General features: G+C 44.1%; 1 protein-coding gene across 1 annotated transcript in view; it reads left to right on the top strand.

Moving 5' to 3' along the window:
• The window catches only part of LOC139268577 (uncharacterized), a 64363-nt gene that overhangs the window by 716 nt on the left and 42665 nt on the right, over window positions 1–20982 (top strand). Inside the window, exons 2-5 of the mRNA XM_070886939.1 lie at window positions 3836–3885; window positions 3972–5057; window positions 15617–15826; window positions 17683–17736. Of these exons, the coding sequence (XP_070743040.1) occupies window positions 3867–3885; window positions 3972–5057; window positions 15617–15826; window positions 17683–17736 (1369 nt within the window). The 5' untranslated portion in view covers window positions 3836–3866. The remainder of the gene's footprint in view (window positions 1–3835; window positions 3886–3971; window positions 5058–15616; window positions 15827–17682; window positions 17737–20982) is intronic.

The raw sequence follows: 20982 nt of genomic DNA, 5'->3' as shown, positions 1-20982 counted from the left end.
AGATGATCCTGTAGTGTTCCCCCAGATCAGGGGGCACTTGATTTAATGTTTATTTATTGTTTTCTGCAAAAGAGTTGTAGATGATCCAGTGGAGTGTCCTCCCCCTTTAATCAGGGGGGCACTTGATTTAATTGTTTAATTTGACTGCAACCAACTAAAAGAGTTGTAGATGATCCAGAGAGTTTGCAGTCCTATTTGCTATTTTTGTTGAGGATTGGTGCCAAGGCTGTTGGGTTGCATAGTTCTACCTCCCTCCTATTGAATCCCTTTAGGCTTTCTTTAGTTGAATGGGTTGTAATACACCTTTTTACTATCAGTAAATTTGACTATATTTAATTACCAGAGCCCATAGTGTAGGACACCACATTGATTGACAAGATTAAGTTACTTCTGTCCCTATGTTCCTATTCCCTTAATGCATTTCTAATAACTCTGAATTCCTTTTGTTGACGAGACCCTGTCTAGTTCCTTCTTGAAAGCCAATAAGATTTCTTCCATCTTCTATGCCAATCTGTTTCACATGCTATCTTTCTCACAAAAAAATTCTGCCTACATTTCCTGTTTTGTTGCCCATTGCGCTTAAATTCTATAAAAGGCAGAAAGCTTACTTGGATCCAATTTGTCCAAACATTTCATAATTTTAAACACATCCTATTTCTTCTCTGTCTTTTCTTTGTAAGAGAGTAAAGACCCAAGGCAGACTTTCCCTGTGCATTATTCCCTTGCAGTGACGTTTGTTATGTAGTTAGCACAGCAGCCATTCTATACCAGTAATGTTTCAAAAACAGGCAAGAGATGAATGACCAGTTAATCAATTTTTTGGCAGTGTGAGGTGAGAGAGGATTGTTGGCTGGGCACCAAAAGGACTCCTTGAATACTGCTGTGGGATCTTTAATGATCATCTGAACCAATGGTGTAGGCAGGAACAAGAAATTAGTGAGCATTAACATGAACCAGGCACATAAAGAACTATTACTACTTTTGTATGAGGGGAAAAGCTTATAATGGGATGTCTAGCTTGGCTATCCATTCGATTGCCTCCTGAGATGCCAAATGTAGAAATTAGGTGCCTCCTGCAACAGATCTTAGTGGGAAGGTTGATGTGATGTGTTCCCTGGTCTGGGACTCATGGCCACAATTGCACCTTGGATCATCCCTCATCTGTGGAGCAGGTGGCCACATCATCCATGCCCTGTGTGGATTGGGTTGAGCGCTGTGCACTGTCTTTGAGGGAGGTCGAAGCCAGGGATCCCTGCTGTTGGGTCAGTGATGAGGCGTTGGTTCTTTATGTTGCATGTGTCCCACAATTCTATTTATCTGGACAGTGGGTTGATACCAGCTGCATGAACATTGGCTGCTGTTTCCCAGAATAGCTGGTGTGATTTTAAGAGCTTTTGTGGTGGGTTTTTCAAATCTTCGCAAATGGGAAGATTGATGTTGCTCATGATTTTTTCCATCTCTCGGAGCACAGGTGCATCGCGGTGAATAGCAGGTGGGTCAATGTGGGATAGCACCGGGAGCCATTCTGTTGGAGTGAATTTAAGTGTCCCTGGCACCATTTTGCCCAGTCTCGGTGAGATCAGGCTGAGAGGTGAGAGTCCTGCCAGAGTGACATCCAGGTATTTTGGGTGGGGTTCATGGGTAAGTCTTCCTCAGAAGGAAACATTGAGTTCTTTCCCAGCTGTGTTGTTCAGATGGAATGCCAACACAACTATCTTCTCTGGATTAGGGCGAAGGTGCCACGTCCGGAAGTAGTATTCCAATAGGTTCAGGTCGCTTATGAGCCTCCTACTTGCTTCCTCTAGCGTTGATGCCTGCGCCAGCAGTGCTATGTCATCGGCATAGGCAAACCTCCGGGAATTGGTGCAAGGCATGTTCGCTGTATAGATGTTGAAAAAGGGCTGGTGCAAGCACCGATCCCTGTGGCAGACTTCAGCATCCGTGTTCAGCTGGTCTTGCACCAAGATAGAAACGGAACTTACGGTTGCTCATTAGGGTGATGATAAGCCTGAGATTCTTGCGGCATTGGATGATTATTGAACACTTCAGTAGCAGGCCTTTGCGCCAGACAGAGTCATATGGCAATGACAAGTCTATGAAGGCAGCTCCAGTCTAATGACAACCAACACGTGGTCTCTGTGTGCTAATGCACCGAGAACTTGCCAGCTAATGTCATCAAGAAAACTACCAAATCCCTGAAAGCTGCCCCCTGGTACAAAAAGCATGAAAGCATCGAACAGAACAACTTATTTTGTCAAACTAGATGGTCCTTCAGCCAATAACACTAATCCAATGGGTATAAATATATTCCTATCAGAGTAGAAGCAAAGTACAAGAATGATAACAGAAGAAATATTGGGGGATACAATTCTATTTCAACAAAAAGCAGTAAAATGCTTTGTGCTTTCCATAATTAACAGCTAACGAATGAGATTGCATTCTCCGAAATCAATTATTTCAAAGTGTTGCTTTTCTAAGTCATTGTCCTTCAGTTTCTGGAGATTAAGTTTAAACTTTGGCGTGTACTCTTCAGTGGCAGTTGGTCATTTTTGTTGGCCTTACTGTAAGTAGATAAGCGTCTAAGACCAATCTGGACCTGAAGTCTCCTGATTTGGAATAGTTCAGATTAATTAGCTGAATATCTAATTTAGACTCAGTTTGGACATGGGTTCAGTTGTGCCGTTTCTTCAGAGGGAGAAATATAACTGCTTTTTTAATACAAATGCATTAAGTTATTTTGTGTAATGGATTCAGTTTGCTCTCTTCCTATATTACAGTCCCTAGTAATCAAATGGCAAGTTTTTATTTTGATTATGCAATGGTATATAGCAAGGAGATAATTTGTTAGTTTCCTAATGGTGTTTGACTGATTTCTTGATGGTACAACCTTAATGATGAGTCTGTTTCTTATGGTACTATGGGGGAGGGGTTGGTGAATGTATCCATATTCCCTGGTGATATGCAGAAGCTCGCACATCTGCCTCCAATTATCAGAGTTGCAGTATAGCTTTTTGTTTGAACAACAGGGTCTCTGAGAGTGGTTTGTGATGGTGGTGATTAAATCATTTATTCCTCCTTTAATTCTGGCCCAACAACAAATTGCATTTATATAGCACCTTTAATGTAGAAAAATGTCCCAAGGTGCTTCACAGAAGTGTAATTGGACAAAAATCAACACCGACTTGAAGGAGGAAATATTAGGAGGGGTGACTCAAAGTTTGGTAAAAGAGGTCGGCTTTGAATAGGAGGGAGGTGGAAGAGGTGTAGGGAGGGCATTCCAAGGCTTGGGGCCGAGACGGTTGAATGCATGGCTGTCAGTGGTGGGCAAAGCGATATTTGGGGTGCACAGAAGCCAGAGTTGGAGGAAATCGGAGTTCTCAGATGTTTGTAGGACTGGGGAAGGTTAGAGATAAGGAGTGGCGAGGTCATGGAGGCATTTGAACACTAGGTAAGAGCTTAAATTTGAGGTGTTTGGGGACTGGGAGCGAATTTAGGTCAGCATGCACAGGGCTGATGGGTGAGTGGGACTTGGTACTGGATAGAATAAGTTAGCTGAGTTTTGATGAGCTGAAATTTATGGAGGGTGGAAGATGGGAGGCTAGCCAGGAGAGCATTGAAAGAGTTGAATCTAGTGATGACAAGGGCATGGATGAGGCTTTTGGCACCAGATGGGTTGAGGCAGGGGCAGGGGCAGAGATGGGCAATGTTATGGAGGTGAAAGTAGGCACTCTTTGATGATGGTTTTCCACTTTTTCTGAATGAGACGATGCTCCTTTTTCATTTAAAATGTAGTTTACACCAGCAACTTTGCATTTTCATTTGTTATTTGTTGCAGGTTATACAAGAGTAAATTTGTCATTGAAAATATGGAAGTCAAACCTAAAGGTAAGTTGAATAAGAAGTGTTTGATACACCGAAGCAAGGATTTACACATTTTTGGTGAGATTCTAAACTTCTTTCCTTTTTTCCAGATTATACATTCCCAAAAGAAAGCCATTCCAATTCAGTGTTTCACTTAACACGTGAACACCTTGAATTGTTGGTGATTTGGTCCCATTGTCATGGTAACCAGTGTACATTTACCCCAACTTGGAGAGAGATTGTTGAAGAACACCAAAACGGAGTCCTGGCTATTCTATGGGAGTGTGAAGCTGGTCACTCCTACCATTGGTGGACTGGAGGTGTGTGTCAATTACCATGTGATCAAGATAAATCCAAAGGGCAGCTGCCTTTGAAATCCAAGCAGTTGGAAGATGTGTTAGTATCTGCTGTACAAATAAGAAAACCACATAGAATTAAGACTGCTGATAGTGACTTAACCAAAGAAACGGATTCGAGTGATGGCTCTTGTAAACCTTTTCTACCTGCCGACATTAAAGCAGTCCGAAATGGAGCATCAGTTTCACAAATTCCTTCGACCCATCATTCATGGAGAGAAACGATGTTTGGTGGTGACAGAGGGAAATTGGATGTCAGTGGATCAACGGGTGAAACACAAGCTGATAAGAAACCAGATATTGTGTACATAAAAACTGAAAAAGAAGAAACCTCAGATTTCAACGATCAATGTGAACTCAAAGATGAAAATAGAAGTCAAAATCGAGAGTTGGAGAAATATCATTTGGGTTCCTTGGTCACAGGACAATCATCTGGACACATACCTTCAACTGACATGTGCAGTGTATCCAATGGCTACAGAAAACGGTCATCATCAGTTACTGATGATCAATGCTCTGGTTCATCATTAATGCCTCATTGTAATAATGGCAAAGTTCACATTGCAGAACTACACCACTCCCCTCATCCTGTGTCCAGGGGATCTTGCTTAACTGGAAGCTTATTGGAGAGCACCATGAAACAATCAGATGTGTTAACAGGGCAGTACTACATTGGGTCAGCCAAGGTGGTAAATCATGGCCGGAGTGGATCAAATCTGGGGCCACTTTTAGATTCTGAATATGTCCGGCCCTTAACCCATAATCGTATCAATTCTGATATTGGCAATCCTGAATTGCAGTGCGATCCTCCAGTACCATGTGGGCAGGAGGGAGTTCTGGGTAAGTGCATTTTCTATACCTTTTGCTATTGAACCAGGAAGTTTTCCAAGAGTAATTCTGTGTTCGGTCATTTGGTGTTTTCACTGTCAATTAGTCTACTGTTTTAGTAAGTACACTGTATTTTGTACCCTTTTCTTTTTACATAGGATATATGACACACAAACAGGCCATTCAGCCCAACCAGTCCATGCCGGCGTTTACCCTCCACTCGAGCCTCCTCCCGTCTTTCCTCATCTAAATCTATCAGCATAATCCTCTATTCCCTTCTCCCTCATATGCTAGTCTAGCCTCCCCTTAAATCCTATTCGCTTCAACCACTCCCTGTGGTAGTGAGTTCCACATTCTCACCACACTTTGGGTAAATATATTTCTTCTGAATTCCCTATTGAATTTCTTGTTGACTATCTCATATTGATGGCCTCTAGTTATGCTCTTCCCACAAGTGGAAACGTTTCTCTATATTCACTCTATCAAAACCTTTCATAACTTCAAAGACCTCTATTGGGTCACCCTCAGCCTTCTTTTTTCAAGAGAAAAGAGACCCAGCCTGTTCATCCTTTCCTGATAAGTATACCCTCGCATTTCTGGTATCAGCCTTGTAAATCTTCTCTGCACTCTCTCCAGTGCCTCTGTGTCCCTTTTATAATATGGTGACCAGAACTGTATGCAGTACTCTTAAGTGTGGTCGAACCAAGGTGCGATACAGGTTTAGCATTACCTCCCTACTTTTCAATTCTATACCTCTAGAAATAAACAAGTGTGCTTGGTTTGCTTTTTTATGGTCTTGCAGCTTTTAGCGATTTGTGTATTTGTACTCTGAAATCCCTTTGTTCTCTACCCCACCTAGACTCGCAGCCTCCACCTCCCTATTCTTCCTACCAAAATGTAATACCTCACATTTATCTATGTTGAACTTCATTTGCCAATTATATGCCCATTCTACAAGTTTATTAATATCTTCCTGTAATTTGTTGCAGTCCTCCTCCGTATAGACTTGGTGTTATTCGCAAATTTAGAAATTGTGTTTTTGATTCCAAAGTCTAAATCTTTAATATAAAATTGTGAACAACAGTGGTCCTAGCACTGATCCTTGTGGAATACCACTACCCACCTTCTGCCACTGTGAATACCTTTTCGAGGCATGAAATACAAGAGCAAGGAGGTTATGCTTGAACTGTGTAAAACACTGGTTAGGCCGCAGCTGGAGTATTGTGTGCAGTTCTGGTCACCACATTATAGGAAATATGTGATTGCACTGGAAAGGGCGTAGAGGAGATTTACAGGAATATTGCCTGGACTGGAGAATTTTGGCTATGAGGAAAGATTGGAGATGCTGGATCTGTTTTCTTTGAAACAGAGGAGGATAAGGGGAAACCTGATTGAGGTATATAACATTATGAGGGGCCTGGATAGAAAGGACCTGTTTCTCTTGGCAGAGGGGTCAACAACCAGGAGGCATAGATTTAAAGTAATTGGGGGGAGGTTTAGAGGAGATATGAGGGGAAATGTCTTTACCCAGAGGGTGGCGGAGGTCTGAAACTCACTGCCTGAAAGGGTGGTAGAGGCAGAAACCCTCACCACATGGTGTGCACTTAAAGGGCCTACATTGGCTATGACTTGCATCGATTTTTTTGGAGTAAGTTTTTTCTGGCGTAAGTTAGAAAATGTCATTTCCCCCCCAAAATTTGCTCCAGAGTAAGTCAGTCAGGTACAATGATTTTTAGGTCAGTGTTTTTTTCAAAAAGGGGCGTTCTCAGACACTTAAGACAGTTTTGGCCATTTATGTCACTTTGGCCAGCAAAAACGTACTCCAAATCCACTTAGGTCAGCGTATGTGGCCAGCTCTGAAAAACCTTGCGGGCAGTTAAGAAAAAGCAGCGCACATTTGGCAGACATTAGGGCAGGGAAGGCAATGGGAGAGGACCTCAACAACCAAGTAGCAAACATTAAGGAAAAGCTCAAACCATAAATACAGTTTTTAAAAAAAAAGTAGTAAATCCTACCTTATCTTTAAAGTCTGCCCGGGAAAGGCACCAAAACTATCCTCTTCTCTCTTTCTCCTGCCCCCCCCCCCAAAAAACTCTCATCCGCCCCCCCCCCAAAAAACTCTCCTCTCTCTCCCCTCCCCCTCCCAAAAAACTCTCCTCCTCCCCCTTCCCCTCCCCCCAAATCAAAAGTTTCAAGCACAGCTGCTAAATAAAAAAAAAAAAATCAACGTCCTTACCTGCCCGGGAACTCAGCAGGCCGACTGGCCGGTGCGGGAGTGCACTTGGCCGGGGATAGTGTGCGGGGAGATCGGGGCGTCCCTTTGGCCAGGGATAGGGGCTGCGAGCATCAGGTCCTGCTCACAAGCCCACAGGAGGGCAGGAGCATGCGCGCAGCTCTCACTGAGCATGCGCGCAGGTGCTGGCAGTGCTTTGTGCGCTGGCCCGTTGCTCCGCCCCCCCCTCCAGCCTCCATGCCACGCCAGGACTGCGGGGACTCCAAAGAGCGGCCAGGATGGGGTCCCTTTTTTCTGGCGCCCTTTCCAGCGCGCAAAGTTGCCGCGCTTCAGGTCAGTGCGCCGAAAAAAGGGGTTGGGCAATGTTGGGCCCATAGTGCTGCAACCTACAGGGCTACGGACCAAGAGCTGGAAAGTGGGATTAGGGTGGATAGCTCTTGGTCAACTGATGCGGACACAATGGGCCGAAATGGCCTCCTTCCGTCCTGTAAATTTCTATGATTCTATACCCCTATTCTCTGTTTTCTGTTTTGAAGCCAGCTGGCTATCCATTCTGCTACTTGACCCCTGACGCTGCATTCTTTGACCTTGTTCATCAGTCTATCATGGGGTACCTTATTGAAGGCCTTTTGAAAATCTGGCTAAATTACATCCGTTGCATTACCATTGTCTACTCTCTCTGTTACCTCTTCAAAGTATTCAATGAGGTTGGTCAAGCAAGACTTTCCCTTTTGAAATCCATGCAGACTATTCATTATTATATTTTTGTTTTCTAGATGTTCTCCTATTTTCTTCTTTAGTAGGGATTCCATTCTTTTTCCTGTCACCGATGTTAAGCTGATTGGTCTATAATTCTTGGGACATGTCTATCCCTCTTCTTAAATATAGGTGTTACGTTATCTATCCGCCAGTCCTCTGGCACTACACCTTTTTCGAATGAATTATTAAATATGTGTAGTAATGCCTCTGCTATCTCTTCCCTAGATTCTTTTAAAATGCGTGGATGTAATCCATCCGGACCAAGGGTTCTATCTTCTTTGAGTTTGATTAGTTTTCTCCAATTAAGTATTGGGCAGACTGAAGCCATTGTCTTTAGTCCCCGCCATGAACTGCGTTCCCTAGCCAGAGACTCCATCCCTCTTCCTAGCCACTGACTCCATCCCTCTCCCTAGCATCTGTTTGAGGCTGAATTCGCAACCTAGGTGTCATATTTAACCATGAAATAAGCTTCCGGCCACATATCCGCGGCATTATTAAAACCGTCTATTTCCATCTCTAACATTGCCCGTCTCCGCCCCTGCCTCAGCTCATCTGCAGTTGAAACCCTCATCCATACCTTTGTTACCTCTAGAGTTGACTATGCAATCGCACTTCAGGCTGGCCTCCCACATTCTACCCTACGTAAACTTGAGGTCATCCAAAACTCAGCAGCCCGTGTCCTAACTCGCACTAAGTCCCGCTCGGCCATCACCCCCGTGCTCGCCAACCTACATTGGCTCCCGGTTAAGCAGTGCCTCGATTTCAAAATTCTCATCCTTGTTTGCAAATCCCTCCATGGCCTCGCTCCTCCCTATCTCTAATCTCCTTCAGCCTCACAACCCCTGAGATGTCTGTGCTCCTCAAATTCTGCCCTCTTGAGCATCCCTGATTTTAATCACTCAACCATTGGTGGGCCGTGCCTTCAGCTGCCTAGGCCCCAAGCTCTGGGACTCCCTCCCTAAACCTCTCCACCTCTCTACCTCTCTCTCCTCCTTTAAGACGTTCCTTAAAGCCTACCTCTTTGACCAAGCTTTTGGTCACCTGCTATAATTTCTTCTGATGTGGCTTGGTGTCAAATTTATGTGTTTTGATTTGAAACACTCCTGTGAAGTGCCTTGGGATGTTTTACTACATTAAAAGTGCTATATAAATACAAGTTATGGTTGTTTATTTAATGTATCCCCTCTTTTTATTTTAAATACACTTATCTCATTAATCTCATCATCCAATGTCATGTCCACCTGTCCTACCTCCCTGGTAAATACTGAAGCAAAATAATTATTTAATATTTCTGCCATCTTTCTATCGTTACCTGTGGTATTATCTTGTCTATCCCTTAATGGCCCTATTCCCATCCCAACCTTCCTTTTTTATTGATGTGCCTGTAAAATATTTTACTATTTTATATGATCCTTGATAATTTAATTTCACAGTTACTCTTTGCCTTCCGAATTGTTTTTTTGACCTCTCCTAATCTCTCCATCATTTCCCTTATCATGCATTCCTCTGTTGTCTATGTACTTAATGTATGCCTCTTTCCTTAACCAAAGAAGTATAATCTGGTATATTCACAGATCACATATTGTACTTGTGCAAATGTTCATCCACATTTGATAGTTCTACCCTCAAGAAAAATTTATGCTATAATTTACATTAGTCAACGGTCTTGCATTTTCCTTTTATATCACTGTTTTTGTTAGAAATATATTGAGTGCAGAATAATTTGAGCTGTTATACTCATCAGTACATTTGTCAGGGTAGGATATTACTTTGCAATATACATTTTACAAAAACCTAGACCAAATCATAAATTTTGAGGTGACCTCACTAGGACATCAGTTTCATTGATTACCCCACTGTCGATATCTCTGGTATTAAAGTAGTAGTGGTGAAGGCCTCAGGCCCCGTGTCTGCATCGCAGGGACAGGCCCGGGGGAGCGGGGTCAATGGCCGTCATCTCGCCGACCTCAGGGCCTTACCGACTCGCCGACCTCCCGACTCACTGACCTCAGGGCCTTGCCGACCTCCCGACTCACTGACCTCAGGGCCTTATCGACTCGCCGCCCTCCCGACTCACTGACCTCAGGGCCTTACCGACTCCTCAGGAGAACACAGGAAACTACATCCAGCAGCTTTTGCCTCCGCAGATTGGGCCGCCGGGACTCCGGGGTCGCTGCCGAGGCCGGTACCGAGTTGGCCGAAGGGACTCAGTGGCTGGCGTTTCACCGGCCGAAGGGATTCCGTGGCTGGCATTTAACCGGCCGAAGGGACTCCGGGGCCGGCCCTGGACAACAGAGGGCTGGCGGTGCCCATGGAGCAGTGCCTGGGGAGTAACCTACTACTGACGTACATTTTAGACTTTTAATCTACTTTTAAACTTTTAATCAACCTGAGTAACTTTTTAAACAATTTGGGAAAACTTTAAAAAAAACTTGGAGAATTTTTCCTTTGAAACCTCTGGAGAAACTTTTTAAATCTTTGGAAAACTTTGGAAGAAACTTTTAACAACATCCCTCAGAACATCAGCTGATCTTCCGAATGCCTACTCCCAACCAAGCCTCGGGCCACCTACCATCAAGAGCACTCCTCGGTGCTGAACTTGCGGCCAACATCTCGCCGTAGGCAATTAGGCTCATACAGCAGTGCCTGGTCTCCAGTCGTCTTGGACCCCCTTGCCACTGGACCAAGACCTTGCTCAGCTAAGCCCGTGTGGTTGCTGGTGTGCAGCAGCCACCCCACATTAAAAGAACTCAAGCACAGGCATCTTCCACTTCGTTAACATGAAGTTCCGAACCTGGACCCTCATGGACAACTCCCAACAGCAACAGGCCGGAACGCCGCACCGCCATAGTTGCCCGGGAACTTGGGCGCTTTGACATCGACATCGCCGCCCTAAGCGAGACCCGGCGGGCAGGGGAAGGCCAGCTTCAGGAACAAGATGGAGGTTACACCTTCTTCTCGAAAGGGAAACCAGAGGAAGAACACTGCCTTCATGGAGTCGGCTTCGCCTCAAAGATTCCTCCTGTGGGATTAACGAATGCCTCATGATTCTTCATCTCACCCTATCCCGGAATCAATGCGCCACAGTCATCATTGCGTACGCCCCAACAATCGATGCAATGGATGAGACTAAAGAGGGTTCTTATTCCAACCTCGAAACATCCCCACGGGCGACAAATTGATCCCCCTAAGTGAGTTCAACGCCAGGGTCGGCAAAGACGCAACCCTCTGGAGAGGTGTGATTGGCAGAGAGAGGATAGGGAAAGCCAACTCCAGCGGTACCCTATTCCTGACAAAATGTCTAGAACATGAACTCATCACCAACACCCTGTTCCGCCAGAGGGACAAATACAAGGATCGTGGCAACACCCTCACTCCAAACACTGGCACCTGCTCTACTATGTCATCGTCCAAGCCAGGGATTGCAAGGATGTGCACCTCACCCGTGTCATGACAGGAGCTGACGACTGCTGGATGGACCACTACCTAATCCGATCCATCATCGACATTAACATAGCCCCAAAGCAGAGAGGACAGCAGAAGCAGTGCCGCAAAAAAGTCAATGCCTGGGGCACTTAAAGAGCCAGCTAAGAGAGCCCTATACAGCCAGCGCCTCACTGCTAACCTGGCGTGCCTTGATGACTCTGAGATGCTGAATGCCCACAGCGCTTAGTCTGCTCTCCAGGCCTCCAGAACCAGTGCCTATGAAGAGACACTTGGTCACTCGACCAGAAAATACCACGACTACTTTGATGAAAATGATCAGGAGATCCAAGAACTAATAGATCGTAAGCGCAGAGCATTTCTGAGCCTCAAGCAACAACGCAACTCGGGAGCAGCAAAGCAACATTACAGACGGCTCAAGGCTGGGGTCCAACAAAAAACCCAGGACCAAAAAGAACAGGTGGTAGATGGAGAAAGCGCAGGAGATACAACAACTGGCCGACAGCCACGATATACAAGGATTCTTCATCGCAGCCAAGGCCATCTATGGTCCAAACTCCCAAGGCCCCACCCCACTGCTGGCCAAGAATGGGGAAACACTCATCAAGGACATCGAGGCTGTCAGGACCCGCTGGAAGGAGCACTTCGAAGATCTCCTCAATCGAGACTCTGCCTTTGACTCGAATGTTCTCGACTCCATCCCGCAGCTTGCGACCCGCCACCACCTCAGTGAAACCCCAACGTTGCACGAGGTAGGAAAAGCTATAAGACAGCTCAAGAACAACAAGGCCATGGGAGCGGATAGAATCCCTGCTGAGGTGCTAAAGTATGCCAGAGAGGCGCTGTTGGTGCGGATACATGACCTCGTCTCTCTCAGCTGGAGGGAGGAGAGCATGCTGGGAGATCTCAGAGATGCAGTGATCGTGACCATCTTTAAAAAAGGGGACAAGTCCAACTGTAGCACCTATAGGGGAATCTCCCTGCTATCAGCCACTGGGAAAGTTGTCGCTAGAGTTCTCCTCAACCGTCTTCTCCCTGTAGCTGCTACAGTGCGGATTTCGTCCCCGACAGGACACAGTGGACATGATCTTTGCAGTGTGACAGCTGCAGGAAAAATGCAGAGAGCAGCGCCAGCTCTTATACACGGCCTTTTTCAACCTTACAAAGACCTTTGACACTGTCAACTGCGAGGGTCTATGGAGCATCCTCCTTCGTTTTGGATGCCCCCAAAAGTTTGTCAACATCCTTTGCCTGCTCCACGATGACATGCAGGCCATGATCCTTCTCAACAGGTCCATTACAGACCCAATCCACGTCCAGACCGGGGTCAAGTAGGGCTGCATCATCACCTCAACTCTCTTCTCAATCTTCCTCACTGCTATGCTCCACCTCACAATCGACCATTTCTCGTACCTTGGGAACCTCTTGTCAACAAAAGCAGACATTGATGCGGAGATTCACCATCGCCTCCAGTGCACCAGTGCAGCCTTCGGCCGCCTGAGGAAAAATGTTCGAAGACCAGGCCCTCAAATCTATCACCAAGCTCATGGTCTACAGAGCAGCAGTAATACCCCGCCCTCCTGTATGGCTCAGAGGCATGGACGATGTACAGAAGACACCTCGAGTCGCTGGAGATATATCACCAACGATGTCTCCGCAAGATCCTGCAAATCCCCTGGGAGGACAGGCGCACCAACGTCAGTGTCCTCGTCCAGGCTAACATCCCCAGCATTGAAGCACTGACCACACACGATCAGCTTCGCTGAGCAGGCCACGTAGTTCGCATGTCAGACACTAGACTCCTAAAGCAAATGCTCTATGTGGAGCTCTTTCATGGCAAACGAGCCAAAGATGGGTAGCGGAAACGTTACAAGGACACTCTCAAAGCCTCCCTGATAAAGTGCGACATCACCACTGACACCTGGGAGTCCCTGGCCAAAGATTGCCCTAAGTGGAGAAAATGCATCCGGGAGGGCGTTGAGCTCCTCGAGTCTCAATGCCGAGAGCGTGAAGAGGTCAAGCGCATGTAGCGGAAGGAGTCTGCGGCAAACCAATTCCCTCAGCAACTGTCTGTCCCACCTGTGACAAAGTCTGTGGCTCTTGTATTGGACTGTTCAGCCACCAAAGAACTCACTTCAGGAGTGGAAGCAAGTCCTCGATTCTGAGGGACTGCCCATGATGATGATGACATTTTACTACTTTATTTTTTATTTAGGGGAAAAAAAAGGTTTATTTGCCATATTCTGAAGGATTTTTTTCTTTATGAATATGTGGAACATACTGTGTTTCCCCAATCGTGCAATGATCTGGCAAAATTTTGAATACGTTTTTGAGTCAATCACATGCAGCATTGGCTACATGCCATCTGGGAAAGTGGTGCAGGTGGGGTCAGATTTTTAACCAGTCACAGTGGGAACCCATTCTTTGTTGATTAACAAGGTGGGCCTGGTGAGGCTGCAGGATTCCATCTTTTTGCTTTGTCGAAAAATAATTGAGGAAAAAAACTCAAATGGTAAAGTTCTCCCCCCTCCCCCACCCCAATTCATAATGTAATATGGTACTAAATGGATCACTCTTAAATTAAGGTCTCTTCTAAAAACAAACGTGCATCAGAGAGGAATAGCAAAATGAGATCATGTTTTCATTGGCTGTGCCATCTACATCGGGGATGTATGGCACTTCATTGTTTGGCTGCTCCAGACTAATTTAGGATCAAACTTCTGTATAACCCAGTGCTGGGACCCCAGCTCTTTACAATATACATTAATGATTTAGATGAAGGAATTGAGTGTAATATCTCCAAGTTTGCAGATGACACTAAACTGGGTGGCGGTGTGAGCTGTGAGGAGGATGCTAAAAGGCTGCAGGGTGACTTGGACAGGTTAGGTGAGTGGGCCAATGCATGGCAGATGCAGTATAATGTGGATATGTGTGGATATAATGAGGTTATCCACTTTGGGGCAAAAACACGAAGGCAGAATATTATCTGAATGGCGGCAGATTAGGAAAGGGGGAGGTGCAACGAGACCTGGGTGTCATGGTTCATCAGTCGTTGAAAGTTGGCATGCAGGTACAGCAGGCGGTGAAGAAGGCAAATGGTATGTTGGCCTTCATAGCTAGGGAATTTGAGTATAGGAGCGGGGAGGTCTTACTGCAGTTGTACAGGGCCTTGGTGAGGCCTCACCTGAAATATTGTGTTCAGTTTTGGTCTCCTAATTTGAGGAAAAACGTTCTTGCTATTGAGAGAGTGCAGCGCAGGTTCACCGGACTGATTCCTGGGATGGCGGGACTGACATATGAGGAGAGACTGGATCAACTTTATATACTGGAGTTTAGAAGGATGAGAGGGGATCTCATAGAAACTTATAAGATTCTGACAGGATTGGACAGGTTAGATGCGGGAAGAATGTTCCCGATGATGGGGAAGTCCACAACCAGGGGACACAATCTAAGGATAAGGGGTAAGCCATTTAGGACTGAGATGAGGAAAAACTTCTTCACTTAGTATTGTTAACCTGTGGAATTCCCTTCTGCAGAGAGTTGTTGATGCCAGTTCATTGGATAGATTCACGAGGGAGTTAGATATAGCTCTTACAGCCAAAGGGATCAAGAGGTATGGAGAGAAAGCAGAAAAGGGGTACTGAGGTGACTGATCAGCCATGATCTTATTGAATGGTGGTGCAGGCTTGAAGGGCCGAATGCCTACTCCTGCACCTATTTTCTGTGTTTCTATGATTCAAATTCTTTCCTAAATCAATTGGGTGTGAATGCTGCAGAGTACATAATCAATTTTTAATTTGGAATTCAAAATGCTGCTTCATATTTGAATCGATGCAGCTTCCCACATGCTGTGCAGGATCATCATAATATAGGATCTGTGTCATTTTACAGGAAGGTTATAGTCTGTGACAAAAATTGTCATATTGAAGGGGAATCGCAGGTTGTTTTTAAATGAAGACTATGAGAAGGGCTGAAGTCGACAATGCAGGACAGCAATACAGTTGAAAATAGTTGGAGAGAAGACCAGATAAATTGAGTAATGTCAAGCTTAGATTTTAAAAACTGATTTGTAATAATATATTTAATATAGTAATTTAAATAGCTCTAACAGAATGCCTTGTTTTTGTATTGCCAGAGTTCTTGCACACTATTTTGAAAGCTGATGTAGTGGATGAGGTCTTCGCTAACGTTCGTTTAGCAAATGAAACTGATGTCGAAGTCTTGACAGAGAATCTTAGTGGAAAAGAAGCAGTGCTACTGGATTCTGGAATCCAGACAAATGCAAGGTTGTATTTCAATGCTGGTGGATGGGCAGCAGTTTCGGCAACACTTGAAGTATTGGGAGGTGAGTGAACCTTCGTGATTAATATGGTTCCTAGGTGTTCCCTCTTTCGCATAAGCAGTGCAATGTTTCGCTTGCTTACAAATTGCAGACAAAAAGTATACTGCCTGGAATAATTGCATATCAAATGTCATCACTTAACCAGGGATTTCTTCATGAATCACTTCCAATATAGGGATTTGAAAGGCAAGTATTTGTCATATTTAATCTGTTCTAATACAGTCTAGAATCAAGGAGAAAAAGAAATTAATTATTTTGAGGTGGGGTAGTTGAGAGAGGGCAAGATCCCTTGGGAGACTTGGCTGATTTGTTGGCAGCAGAGACAGAGAGATAACTTGTTTGGTTTCTTTTTGGTTTGACACATAGAAATCAATCACTATGCTTAAGAGTTTCCTTACTAAACTACTTGGAGAGGAGTTTCTGTTTGCTTGAGTGTCAGCCATGGCTCAGTTGGTAGCAACCTCGCCTCTGAGTTAGAAGATTGTGGGTTCAAGTCCCACTCCAGAGGCATAAATCTGACATTCCAGTCTAGTACTGAGAGAGTGCTGCACTGTCAGAGATGCCATCTTTTGGATGAAACGTTAAACTGCTTTCTCAGGTGGACGTAAACGATCCTATGGCACTATTTCGAAGAGGAGCAGAGTGTGTGTCCTGGCCAATATTTATCCCTCAATCAACATCACTAAAAAAATATTATCTGGTCATTATCACATTGCTGTTTGTGGGAGCTTTCTGCGTGCAAATTGGCTGCCATGTGGCTCAACTAGTTCATGCCAATACCTAGGTACAGGTTGGCAAGAGACAAGTCTGAGGGAAGTCCAGTGGTGAATAGGGGTACTGCTGGAGTTTAACTGGCTTAATAATCTACAGTTTACCAGTACAGAGCAATGGTAAGCTTTACAATCATTGACTTGCAAAGTTATTTGGAGAGAAGAGGGAAGAATCTCAGTCCCCTGTGATTAATTTATCCTGTAGGTCGTCAGACTGATCCACTATCAGCCCTGTGGACCTGTGTGGCTCTATATTGGATTACTAGAATTGATTCAGTTCCAATCTCCCATCGCTAGGCATATCATCTTATAGAAACTTGATTTTAAAGTGATCGAGCATATTCCTTGGGGAGGGGGAAATTAAAGAAAGACGGTCCTCTTCTGAGCTGGTGACGAGAGAATACTCTGTTGTGTGTTTAGGGGGCGATCTTATTGAAAAGTGGGGGGGAAATTACCTCTTAGGTCAAGGGGATAAAAGAAGGAGATAGCTTTTGAGAGGGTGAGACAACCTGATTGCTGCTAAAATAGCCGTGATTTCATATTATTTCAGTTATAAAGGTTAAGATAGTGGACAGTCAGTGAAGCAATTGTTGCATTAATAATTTGAATATTCTTCTGTTTCCTTGCGCATATACTGTATCTCTCATGTTATATTACAAATAGTACTTTTAGGGAGAATTTTTGTAGCTCCTAACTTTAAAACTACAGGACTGGTTTTCTGAATATTCCCCTGATGTGGAGCCTCAGTCGACCAGAGCAATTTTTAAGGAGATCGTGGACTCCAGATGACAGGCGTGCATATTTGAAAAATTAAACTTTCTGTTTTAATGGAATTTTAAAAGAATTACAGGTTTATTAAACAGTACCGGTGCTTCAAGTTGTTAGAAGTCCATATATCTCCATCAAAGTGTCCTCTAATCCCACCACAAACTAAAACTATATCACTAATACGATTAGCCTGGTAAAACGTATTTTTTAAATAAAAAGCATTTGAAACCTATAAAAGCAAGGAAAACTTGATTTTTTTTCAAGTTAAAATCAAGTTTGCGAAAATGGCAGATTTTCTAATGCCAGTGTTCCTTATGACAGCAGCGCTGGAAAGGAGCAAAGATCACCAAGATATGGAAGACACAATAACAGAAGGTATCTAATTTTTTAAAATAAAATGTATCTTCATCTGCAAGATTTGTTTCCTTCAGGAGATCTATTAAATTTTCATCGGAGTCTTGGCTAATATAACCAACATCACTAAAATAGATTATCGGATCATTATCACATTGCTGTTTGTGGACCTCGTTGTGCACAGATCGGCTGTCGCTTTTCCTACATAGCAACAGTGGCTACACTTCAAAAGTACCTCATTAGTTGTAAAGTGCTTTGGGACGTTCTGAGGTTGTGAAAGGAGCTATATAAATGTAAGTTTTTCTTTATTTTAAAAGCTGAAACGCTTAGACCATATTTTTGCTTATATTTTTAAGTAATGAATAGCGATTGCCAATATTATATGGGGAAACAAACATGGTTATATCTAATCATTTCCCTTGCTGTTCTTGGTTCTTTGTTCCAAAATGAGTCTGGTGGTGTCGTGATTGTTACTGGACTAATAATCCAGAGGCCTGGACTAATGATGCAGAGAATTAGAGCTCAAATCCCATCATAGAATGGATACATATCTATAGATATATGAAGAGAAAAAAATTAGTGAAGACAAACGTAGGTCCCTTGCAGTCAGATTCAGGTGAATTTATAATGGGGAACAAAGAAATGGCAGACCAGTTGAACAAATACTTTGGTTCTGTCTTCACGAAGGAAGACACAAATAACCTTCCGAAACTACTAGGGTCCCGAGGGTCCAGTTAGGAGGAACTGAAAGATATCCTTATTAGGCGGGAAATTGTGTTAGGGAAATTGATGGGATTGAAGGCCGATAAATCCCCGGGGCCTGATAGTCTGCATTCCAGAGTACTTAAGGAAGTGGCCCTAGAAATAGTGGATGCATTGGTGGTCATTTTCCAACAGTCTATCGACTCTGGATCAGTTCCTATGGACTAGAGGGTAGCTAATATAACACCACTTTTTAAAAAAGGAGGGAGAGAAAAACGGATAATTATAGATCGGTTAGCCTGACATCAGTAATGGAGAAAATGTTGGAATCAATTATTAAAGATGAAATAACAGCTCATTTGGAAAGCAGTGACAGAATCAGTCCAAGTCAACATGGATTTATGAAAGGGAAATCATGCTTGACAAATCTTTTGGAATTTTTTGAAGATGTAACTAGTAGAGTGGATAAGGGCGAACCAGTGGATGTGATGTATTTGGACTTTCAATAGGCTTTTGACAAGGTCCCACACAAGAGATTGGTGTACAAAATTGAAGCACATGGTATTGGGGGTAATGTACTGACATGGATAGAGAACTGGTTGGCACACAGGAAACAGAGAGTCTGGATAAACGAGTCCTTTTCAGAATGGCAGGCAGTGACTAGTGGGGTGCCGCAGGGCTCAGTGCTGGAACCCCAGTGATTTACAATATACATCAATGATTTAGATGAAGGAATTGAGTGTAATATCTCCAAGTTTGCAGATGACACTAAACTGGGTGGCGGTGTGAGCTGTGAGTAGGACGCTAAGAGGCTGCAGGGTGACTTGGACAGGTTAGGTGAGTGGGCAAATGCATGGCAGATGCAATATAATGTGGATAAATGTGAGGTTATCCACTTTGGGGGCAAAAACACGAAGGCAAAATATTATCTGAATGGTGGCAGATTAGGAAAAGGGGAGGTGCAACGAGATCTGGGTGGCATGGTACATCAGTCATTGAAAGTTGGCATGCAGGTACAGCAGGCGGTGAAGAAGGCAAATGGTATGTTGGCCTTCATAGCTAGGGGTTTTGAGTATAGGAGCAGGGAGGTCTTACTGCAGTTGTACAGGGCCTTGGTGAGGCCTCACCAGGAATATTGTGTTCAGTTTTGGTCTCCTAATCTGAGAATTTATTACGAACGTCCGGGAACATCCCTCATCACAGCCGCCTGCGAGTGGAGATGCTCTCCGAACAGCACAATCATACAACTTTTATACATTTCAAAACCCCTCTGTTCTCGGACAAGACCTCCCGAGATTTCTAATTGAACTACCTTATCAGTGCTACTTCTCTAATTGGACTACCTTATTAGTGCTACTTTGGATTGACAGGCCAAGACCCTCGTGACCACTTTAGGCCGTGACTAGAATGACTTCATTAGGTCAGAATTTGTTGATTCTCCTTGGTGCCCGTGAGTCCGCCTCGAGCCTCTTCGCAAGATCTTATCAATGTCTGTTTAGGTTCTCGCATCGTATCCTGTCGGAATATTATTGTATTGATAACTTCTGGAGCCTTGGTACAAGGCCGAAGAGAGGCCTTTTACCTCCTTATGGGCCAGTGCAGGTACCGCTGGTACCCCTAATGCCAAATTCTGCTCTTACACCCAGGATCCCATATGCTTTTTTAACCACTTTCTCAACCTACCCTTCAACAATTTGTGTGCATATACTCCCAGGTGTCTCTGTTCATGCACCCCCTTTAGAAGTGTATCCTTTAGTTTATATTGCCTCTCCCCGTTCTTACGACCAAAATGTATCACTTTGCACATTTCTGGGTTAAATTTCATCTGCCACGTGCCTGCCCATTCCACCAGCCTGTCTATGTCCTCTTGAAGTCTATCACCATCCTCCTCACTATACTTCCCAGTTTTGTGTCATCTGCAAATTTTGAAATTGTGCCCTGTACACCCAAGTCTAAGTTATTAATATATATAAAGAAAAACAGTGGTCCCAGTATCAACCCCTAGGGAGCACCACTGTATTCCTTCTTCCGAAAAACAACCTCACCACTACTGTTTCTTTACACTTAGCCAATTTTGTATCCCTGTTGCCACTGTCCCTTTTATTCCATAGGTTTCATTTTGCTGGCAAGCTTATTATGTGGCACTTTATCAAACACCTTTTGAAAGTCCATGTACATCAAATCAACCGCAGTGCCCTCATCAACCTTCCCTGTTACCTCATCAAAAAACTCAATCAAGTTAGTTAAATACAATTTGCCTTTAACAAATCCATGCTGACTTTCCTTAATTAATCCATACTTGTCCAAGTGCCTGTTAATTTAGTCCTGGATCATCGGTTCTTAAAAACTACTGAGGTTAAACTGACTGGCCTATAGTTGCTGGGTTTATACTTGCACCCTTGTTCAAAAAAGGGTGCAACATTTACAATTTTCCAGTACTCTGGCACCAGCTCGGTATCCAAGGAGGATTGGAAGATTATGGCTAGTACCTCCTCAATTTCCACCTTTACTTCCCTCGGCATCCTCGGATGCATCCCATCTGGTCCTGATGACTTATCTATTTTA

The sequence above is a fragment of the Pristiophorus japonicus genome, chromosome 8 (genome assembly GCF_044704955.1).
Source record: "Pristiophorus japonicus isolate sPriJap1 chromosome 8, sPriJap1.hap1, whole genome shotgun sequence".
In the NCBI taxonomy this organism is placed as follows: Eukaryota; Metazoa; Chordata; class Chondrichthyes; family Pristiophoridae; genus Pristiophorus; species Pristiophorus japonicus.
This window is presented reverse-complemented; position numbering and strand designations above follow the sequence as displayed.